Source organism: Populus euphratica, unplaced genomic scaffold, assembly GCF_000495115.2.
Source record: "Populus euphratica unplaced genomic scaffold, PopEup_1.0 scaffold2934.1, whole genome shotgun sequence".
NCBI lineage: Eukaryota > Viridiplantae > Streptophyta > Magnoliopsida > Malpighiales > Salicaceae > Populus > Populus euphratica.
This window is the reverse complement of record NW_011502714.1, coordinates 1-9,588: the sequence shown is the minus strand read 5'-3', so window position 1 is coordinate 9,588 and position 9,588 is coordinate 1. Positions and strand designations below refer to the sequence as shown.

Below are 9,588 nucleotides of genomic sequence, written 5' to 3'. Positions count from 1 at the left end.
TGCTCTCCCTCCTCTGTTCTTCTTTCTCCTCTCTCGTTCCTCCCCTCCAGTGCAGTACATCCTCTAACTTTTATAGCCAGAGGATGCAGGCGTTTTACCTGTTGCAGGGAAGGAGTAATGGCCGGCTTGCATCATGGTAGCCGTGAAACATGCCCCCTTGATTGAAGCAAATCGTGCCTTCGCCGCCGCAAACTTTTCTCGGCCAGCTCACGTAATGTCTTCTAAAGGCAGTGAACAGTGTTCAATGAAACGGCACCGTTTTGTACATTTAAATGATATTTCTGATTTGATCCTTAGATGTTAATGCAATTTTGTAATCAATCCACCAGAAAAATTTTAATTAGATCCCTTCATTTTAGAAAATTTTACGGTCTGGTCCTTAATTTTGATTTGTTTCAATTATATCCCTAATTAGCAATCAAACTTCAATAATTATATAATTAAACTCCTGATTTGGCTCTTAAATTATGAATTTTAATTTTTTCCAATAAAAATCTATATTAACCTAAAAATTAAATTTTCTTACAATTAAACCTTTCATAAATTCAATTAAACATTAGATAAATCTAATTAAGTTTACCAACATCTAATTTTGAATATATTTTTTTGAATTAAATTTTTTATTAACAGAACTCTAATCAATTAACAATATATTATTAAATTTCATCTTTTTAAATTTTTAAACCTCCTCAATCGCTCTTATTAATTTTTTAGATTTCTTCCAAATATTTGTTAATATATTTGTTTTGTATTTTTTTATTTTTATGTGGAATCAAAAAATAAGTAACTACATGCTTGATAGCATCATAACAGCACTTGTGAAGTTCTATACATTCCAATCAAAACAAGCAGTCAAAAAATTTCTGTAAAGTTTATTGACAATTGGCATCAAGGAAACAAATATATTTCATGTCTCCAATGAGCTAGCTGGTTAGAAGCATATAGAGCAACAAGATGACCGACTTTCTACTCATCTATCCATTCATAGAAGTGCTTGGCGCTAATGCAGTGATCAGTTTAGTGAGGATACATGCTAACAAGGCACGGTTGCTGTCAAGGTCCTGTGTCTTGGATCCGTGAGACCTGTTTGAACTTCTATGAAGCCAGCTTCCTCCATTCTTCCTTCTAGGTCAGTCAGATGGTATTCGTCGAGAAATGGTTCGGTGCTCTTCAATAATGTAAACAGAACTGGAGACATTTCCTACAACACATGAACAGGCAAGGGCTTCAATTTGCTTATAGCATGTTTGTGAAAATTCATGTACAATTTATATTTGCAAAACCCTGACAGAAAGAAATCTCAAATTTCTGACAATTCTCACCATATGTCCAAACAAAATCGATTTTCTCAAATTTTTGATTTGCGACTGATATATCCATGACATTAACATGCAACACAATTACACAGATAAATCTATGGTGTGTAATGGTAGAATTGGAACCATACCTGTAGGATCTTTGACTTTGGCTGCATAAGAGAGCATAAATATCACATTAATAATGTTACAGCAGTAGGAGAATTATTATGTTTTTTCCAAAGTTATATAGGCATGGATGCTTACTGATTGATCCGACACAACAATTGTGCCTCCAGGACGAAGTAGCCTGAATGCTTCCTTCAGTATGTTAACTATTGCTCTTTCAGGACATTCATGAAACTGCATATATTTCAGGGGGTTGAAAGCATAAGTATCTGAAATTATTACACACCAGAAGCTTTCAAAATTCAATTTATTCATGCTTGAATTATCACACCAATCTCTCTGACGGTTAAACATGATGTGGGGCTTCTTTTTTTTAATAAATTACCAATTCTTATACTTCAACAGTTTTATTTGCTTCCTTCTAAAGCTGATTGTAATCCTGCTACTATGTTAGGGAAGTGAACTCTCTGTGCTAATATTAGAAATGGATGGCCGCTAAAGAAAAGGCATCATGTTTAATCAAAACATTCCAGAATATCAAGAAGCGTACTGCTTTAGAGACTAGCACATACCACATATGAAACTGAAACAAGATCGAATGATTGGGGTGGAAAGCCTGTGTCTTCTGCATTAGCATGCATCCATTTAATAGGATTCTTTCTAGGACCTACCTTCTTTTCCTTGAATTGAGCTACGGAAAGAAAGTGAGGTGACAGATCTAGCCCCTGCAGGTTGGGATCCGCATATGGAAAAAAATAAACAAGTTTCAGCCATTAAAACTTGTGAGAATATTATTTTCATTGCATTGTATCATCTGTAAAGGACAGTTGAAATGATCTCAGAAAATTTGAGGATCGGACTCACAGTGACATTAGCAGAAGGAAACTTGTCAGCCAGAAATCTTGTGCTAACACCTACAGAACATCCAATATCTAGAATGTCTCTAATCATGGCAGTCCCAGAGTACTGTAGATGATGCTGTTCAATTGCCTGAAGCCAATTTCCACGCACTACTTGATTTGCTTCATCTACTGTAGAAGCATTAGGTATTGCTCGCCTCACCATTGACATGGTTGCAGCTTCAGCTTCAGCTGCAGCCTGACATTAGACATATGGCTACCATAGGATCATCCTCTCTTTCATGTTATTGCACTTAGGAAACTAACAAGACTATAACATTTAACTTCATCCTGTACGGAAGCTTTATAGCATGTGATTCATGCTTGATAAATACGAGCAGGAAGACAACCAGAATCTACAAGCACTACTTGAGCTTGCAGAACAGAAAAGAATATAGGCTGTATTTTTTGCTCATTTGGGGGCAAGAATTTGACATTCAAAAGAAAAACATTAAGTAGTAAGCAGGAAGCACTAAATAAAGTAATCAAGAATACATTCAGCAGAACTGTTAAATCACAGAAAGGAGATACATCCAATGATGCATACAAAACCATGTCACTGAGACTGAGTAATAAATACTTCCCAGCCATGAAAGATTTCCCTCGTCGTAAGCATGGAAAGGATTTAGGTAATCTGAAAATAGAACCAGCTTGTTTTAGTTAGATTACTTGATCACTGAAGTATGAAGAGCATAATAAAGTGAGAAAATAGCAAGTAGTAACCCACCAAGAACAGGGACAGACCTCCAAAATTTTAAAATTTAACCTCATTAGTTCAATTTAAATTTCTTGAAACATGCAAGTGTTCCAATAGAGATTGCAAGCAACTATAGATCAAGATAGGGATGTTAGCCGCGAAGATTAAACTTAAATGTCATAAAAAGGTTTAGCTCAAATTGAAATATGAACAAATCTAACCAGTCAAACATAATTACAAGCAAATAGAAAACTGACTACAGAGTGTGAGGAAGAGAATCATTATGTAAAGGAATTCAATAGGTTAAGATACCCACAATCTGGATAAACAAGTGAGTGATTTTGAATGCTCTCCAGCTCCTTATACACATCTGATTCCAAAATTTCCTTTGTCATTTCTCTCCATGGAATGTTCCCTTTCTCTGCTGTTCTGTTCCACAAATTCAGAAATCCATATTCAAGTCAATGAGAAAGCCATTCAATTAGAAAAATTAGGAAATTATGCATAACCAATGCCAACCTGCTAATTTCAACACCAGCAATATCGAGCAGCACAGAAAATTAACGTGTGTAAAAAAAGGGAAATGCATGCACATTTAGTCTTGTAAATAAAGGGGAATTAAGTAATGGGACCTTATAAGGACTTGTCTGGCACCAAGTTTGAGAACAGAGGAGAGAGGCTTAAAAGCAATAAGAGCTCCAACAAGACGAGAGAGAGGCGTCTGTCCTGACCACTTAGGCCTTTCTAGCTTTCCCTCTTCAAAAGCGGCTGCCATATCTGATGTTGATGCTGCCATCTTAACAACCATTCTTGCTCTGCTTCTTCCATTGCCATTCTCTATAGTTTTGCTTACTGAGAGAACAGACAAGTTCTGGATATGTGAAGACAATGCCATTGAAGCAGAGAAAGAGAGGTGGGGGGGATCCCCTGCAGTGTAGAAACTGGAAAGACAATAACTGGCTTGGAACTTGAAGAGCAGAAAAACATAGTTGCAGGAGCCAGGATTGATGGTGTCCCTCTCGCCATGTCATAAGCTTCGAATCTACGTTCTTGAATGATGTTCATACACGTGGAAGTAGGATAGAGCTTATCTTCTTATGCTTGCTTTCCCTTTTCTTTTCTTTTTAATAATTCTTCTTGAGAAATTTGAATTTTAATAACCGCTAAGATGTTATGACTTTTTTAAATTAATTTAGATTATTTCTAAAAAAACTAATTCATAAAAAGACGTTGGGTTAGAAATAACTTTTAACTTAAATGAAAAATTGCTATAAAATTCAGTCAAATTTTTAATAGATTAAAAGTTAATATTTAAAACTTTTAATTTATAAACTCTAACTTATATTATATTTCTTTGATAAGAAAATGATTTAAATTATTTTATCAAAATAGTACTAACTTTATTTATATAAAAAAAATTATGATTCAAAATCAATAATTACTTTTCACAAACTATGCTAAACAAATTTTGATTTTTTTATATCCTTTCACTTCAAAAAAAAAAAAACACTTTTTTTTTAAGATGTTGTTACATAATTTTTAATAATCCAAAATCACAATTGAACAAATATTTTAAGATGTTGTAACATAATTTCTTTTTATTGAGATGAATGTAGTATCGGGGACTCAATAAAAATTTTAAAATGTAATTATACTAAAAAAATATGGATCATAGAAATGCCTAGGTCCTCTAATAATGCCTAGGTCCTCTAATGATGCCTAGCTCCTCTAATAATGATATTTAATATTTTTTAAAAAAATTAATAAATTATACTGAATTTTTGACCAGGTTTGGTCAACCAAGTCACCACATTAATCTGTTGAATCACCTAAGTTATACTAGATTTTTTTTATTTTTTAACCTAATTTGGTTTCAGGTTTAGGTTGGCTGGATCCCGAGTTGACTCACCAGGCTGGGCTGGGTTCCAAAACCATGGTCCACATGCTATTCTCAATTGTAATGGGCCATTGCCTAATTCACTGCTTCATGCTTAACAGACTGCATTTTCTAGGCTCTATGACTGGCCCATCTAGAAAGGTTGATGCTAATGTGCTTGCCCGTTGCCAAGCCCACTCCATATTTAAACTATTAAAGCACACAATAAAAAGGCGATGAAGATAATAAGGCGACTTGTAGCGTGTGCTTCTGACTTTCAGTAGCTTTTTAAATGTATTTTTGAGTTGAAAAAAAAATAAATGGATGGTTTTTTAGTATTTTTAAATAATTTAATATATTGATATAAAAAATAAAAAAAATTATTTAATATATATATTTTTTAAATATTTTAAAAAGCATCCTATATTATAATTTGAAATATCTTTGTGATGTATACTATTTCTATTACATGCCCTACGCGCTATTCAACATTGTGAGTGAAATAATATTTTTTCAAACTTAATAAAAATATAGATGAAGTAAAAAATTTGATGTATAGTAAATAATGTTTTTTTTTTAAATATTAATATATTAAATGAGATATTTTTTTAAAAAATATTAAAATATTAGCATACTAGATCAATTATAATTAAAGTACAGAACCCATGATATAAAATTGAGAAAATAATAAGTCCATGGAAACTGTACTAAACAAATCACAAAGGTCAATAGTAATTAATAAAAAAAAGGTGAAAAATAAAAAAATAACTATTAAATCTTAAACAACAATCTAAAAAACCTGTGCAACTTGATGTATTAAATTTGATTTGGTATAACCGTAATAGCTCTTGGATCCGGTATTATTAGCATACGCAAGTCTCCTTTAAAAATATTTTTAAAATTATAAAAATTTTTTTTAATATTTTTTTTAAATTATTATTTACCTGCCAATACGCTAGAATATGACTATAAGGCAAGATAAGGCAATCGTGTTAACCATCCATCAACCTGGTTTCCAAATTCTCGACCTGTTCGATCAGATTCTGTTGGTATCAAATGGAACTGTTATGCATCATGGTTCCTTGCATCTCCTTGCGCAGCGTATTAGATTCGCTGGTCATTCAATTCCTAGGCATGTTAATGTGCTTGAGTTTGCTATCGAAATGACAGAAGCTCTGGCCATGGAAGATACTGAAGAAGGTGAAATAGAAATAGAAGACAGTGATACAGCACAAGATTATAAGCATATCAGAAGGAATGCGAACCAATACAGCAATCCTGAAGAACCTATTTACCCCATCAGTCTGTTCAAGGAGGTTCTAATACTGGGCCATAGATTCTCCAACATCATTTGCAGAACCAATCAGCTCTTCGCAGCTAGAATACTCCAAGCACTACTTGCTTGAGTTGTGCTTGGAAATATATTCATGAATGCAACAAATGGTCCTAAGAGACATAAACTTCAGACTCAAATTGGGTTCTTTGTCTTCAGCCTCACCTTCTTGTTGTCATCCACAGCAGAAGGGCAGCCCATTTTCTTGCAAGAAAGAAGAATTTTAATGAGAGAAACCTCAAAAGGAGCTTATAGAGTTCTTCTTATGTTGTATCAAACACTCTGGTTTTCCTTCCATTCCTTTTACTTTTGCACTCCTCTACAGCACCCCAGTATACTGGCTAGTTGGATTGAGAAGGGAAATGGGTCGGTTTCTCTACTTCTCAGTGGTTGTATGGATGGTGGTTTTGATGGCGAGTTCTTTTGTTAACATGTTTGTGTTCTTGTGCCAAATTTCATCATGGGGACATCTTTGATTGCTGGTCTAATGGGCTCCTTTTTCCTTTTCTCTGGGTATTTCATAGCGAAGGATGGCATACCCAAGCACTGGATTTTCATGCATTGCTTGAGCTTGTTTAAGTACCCATTTGAGTGTATTATGATAAACGAATACGGAGGAGAGAAGGGAAAGAGGAAATGCTTGGAGATCATAAAAGGAAACTGCTATCTGTATGGAGAGCGGTTTCTGAAGCAACAAGGTGTGGAAGAATCAAATAAATGGAGTAATTTAGCAGTAATGATGGGTTTCATTCTTGGATACCGGCTTCCTTGCTTTATGATCCAGTTGTACAGATCACACACAACCAGAATTTAAAATATTTTCAGCAGTCATATAAGAAATAAATTAAAATGTTACACATAAAGTATGCTTGTGTCTGCTCTTCTTTCTTCACCATAATCAAACTGGGTTACAGCTATTAATTAGAAACTGATAGGGCGAACGTTCGATCGTGGATGTTTTGGTTCACCTCTGCCCTTGAACATTTCCGAGCTCATATTTATTGCTCAGTTTCTTCTAACACATTAGGTGGGGACTTCAACTTGCTGTGCCAGGAACCAGAATAAAACTGTAGTGCATCCTACCCTGCACCACAATCCCAAATACTTGTATAGGTGACAAAACTATAGTTATCTACTATATCTTGGTTTCTGCTTTCATGCCTTGAACTTGATTTATTTTCAATATTTTAATTCCAAATAGCTCTCTTAAAGTTCATGATTCAGATTTGAGCTTATAAGCTACTTCTCCGTCTTTTTTTTTTTTTTAATGACAAGCATGCAGAAACTAATCTATTTTTCCCTTCTGTTAGAGAGGTATCCATCCTTTCAATCATCCTTTATTCATTGAAGAACCTGCTCTCTTCGGCACTACTATCTTCTTCTATTATTTCCCTCTACTTACAAATCAGGTCTGTTGCAATTTGTTCAGTTCCCTTAACTCAAGGAATTTTATTGAACATTTTATGATAAGCAACATGCAACCAATCAAGATAGAAGTAGTTTAAGCACAAACATTCACAACCAACCAGCAGTTTAAACCCTTCAATGTATACTTCAATTACTTCAGATCTGATTATCAATCTCTTTTAGTCCAAGAAAAAATGGTGAGATTGGAAAGAGACGACCATTTTCCAGAACATGCATATACACATGTATTCGAAACGAAAGAAGCTCTTAAATGCAAACCTGAAGAGGAGAATCAAACATGGAGCACTCATAGATCACTCCCAAAGGAAACAAGGAAAAGATAGCTTCTTTACCCTCTCTTTTGACTCCTTCTTTGTACACTGACTTTCTCTATTGCACTTTTTAACTCACTCCAAGTATTCTTCTTTTCACTCACTTCCTCCAAAACAATGGTGTTTTTCTTGAAAATCTGCCGAGAAGCATTTCCGCCATCAGCTCCCTTGGTCCTGGGGATTAGCACTATCAGGAAGAGTGGGGGGGGGGGGGGGGTGTCTTGCTCAAGAATAGAAGTGAAGCTTTCAGTTAAGTCAGCAGAGGAAATGACGATTCGTCATTCAATTCCAAACTAAACTACCAAGGAACCTGACTCTCAATACGAATACTAGTGTGCAGTAGCTGAATCTAAGGTAGATTTAATAGCAGAACTAGACTCTAAATGCAGACAAAATAACTTGTTAAATAACACTGCACTACAGTTAAATATGCAAAACTCCATACAAACATCCATAAAAATCTCACTAACTGAAGTGGCAAGTGATTATCAGGGTTATATAATCGATTTACTTTCCATAAATGTTCTATAAAATCATCGCATTAAATGTTACTAGTGTTTTGTACAATTTTTCAGTTTGTATTCTATTACTCTCAAATGACATTATGTACTGAAGCAAAAAAAGTATTAAAGCCAAATTCCATCAATTATTAAGAGGTTATGAGAAAGACATCAGAAACAAATTCCCAGAAGAAATTGTGTGGAGATAATTAGCATTTATTACCGCATTATGTTATCAGTAATTATCATTACAAAAAGTGCAGTACATGTCTGTAACTGTATCTCTCTCATTTTCTTACAGAACGAGATAAAATATCCTATAAATCAACTGCATGACGTGACCACCCTCTATGACGAGAGAGGAGATAATGAACCTTATGAAAGCATCAACCATCACTAAAAAATGATAGGCTCACCAGATATGTCCTAAAGAAGATGATGGGTATGGTTTAAATAAAGCTACCCTTCTCCTCTTATTCAAAATGTGGATTTTAATGAGAAATTTTGTGAGGCAGAAAATTTGTTTATGGATTTGCTGAATGTTGGATGGAGCCTGCAAGAAACTGGTTTACTCCAGTATCATCACAGTGCCCTTCTATGCAGCTGTTCGTCAGAAAAGTATTCTTCACCTTCACATCGAGAATACTGCCCATCTATTCTGTGATGCCAAGCTGACATTCCCATTCGTCAACCCAAATCTGAGCCAAGCTGTGACCAAGCCTTCTCTTGATTCCAGTTTGTACCCCATTGGTCAAACCAAACATTGAGTCCCACCCAAAGCTATCGAGATCAATGCCATCAATCTCGTCTGGCCAAAGACAATGCCGTAACACTCAAGTGTCACCTACTGTCATGTCTTCCCAAAATCATGTGCAACTCCCCCATGTCACACCCAAACTGTCCACATTTCATTAGCAATCCCATATGCCAACACATCCACTGGTAAGCCTGTTTTCACAAAGTTCAGATGCCACACATAGCATCTAAGGAATCCATTCCTTTCTTCACAAAATACAGCCATACAAAACCCCCATCAAAGAACCATATGAACTCCCATACGAACACACAATTCCTCAACTGTTATATATGCAAAACCTGCAAGCATCAAATGTGACAACAC

The 9,588-nt window shown here is 34.9% G+C and overlaps 1 protein-coding gene and 1 pseudogene across 1 annotated transcript; one reads left to right on the top strand and one right to left on the bottom strand.

Moving 5' to 3' along the window:
- Positions 1-801: 801 nt before the first annotated feature.
- Positions 802-4,028, bottom strand: LOC105119406 (uncharacterized). The gene is made up of 8 exons (XM_011017544.1): positions 3,653-4,028; positions 3,337-3,449; positions 2,908-2,957; positions 2,289-2,522; positions 1,997-2,149; positions 1,563-1,658; positions 1,448-1,468; positions 802-1,201 (listed from the first exon to the last, which is right to left on the bottom strand). Exons 1-8 carry the CDS (start codon positions 3,913-3,915, stop codon positions 1,034-1,036), a joined length of 1,098 nt encoding a protein of 365 aa, XP_011015846.1. The 5' UTR covers positions 3,916-4,028; the 3' UTR covers positions 802-1,033.
- A 1,830-nt stretch (positions 4,029-5,858) lies between these two features.
- LOC105119405 (ABC transporter G family member 10-like) lies at positions 5,859-8,162 on the top strand (annotated as a pseudogene).
- The last annotated feature ends 1,426 nt before the right edge of the window (positions 8,163-9,588 follow it).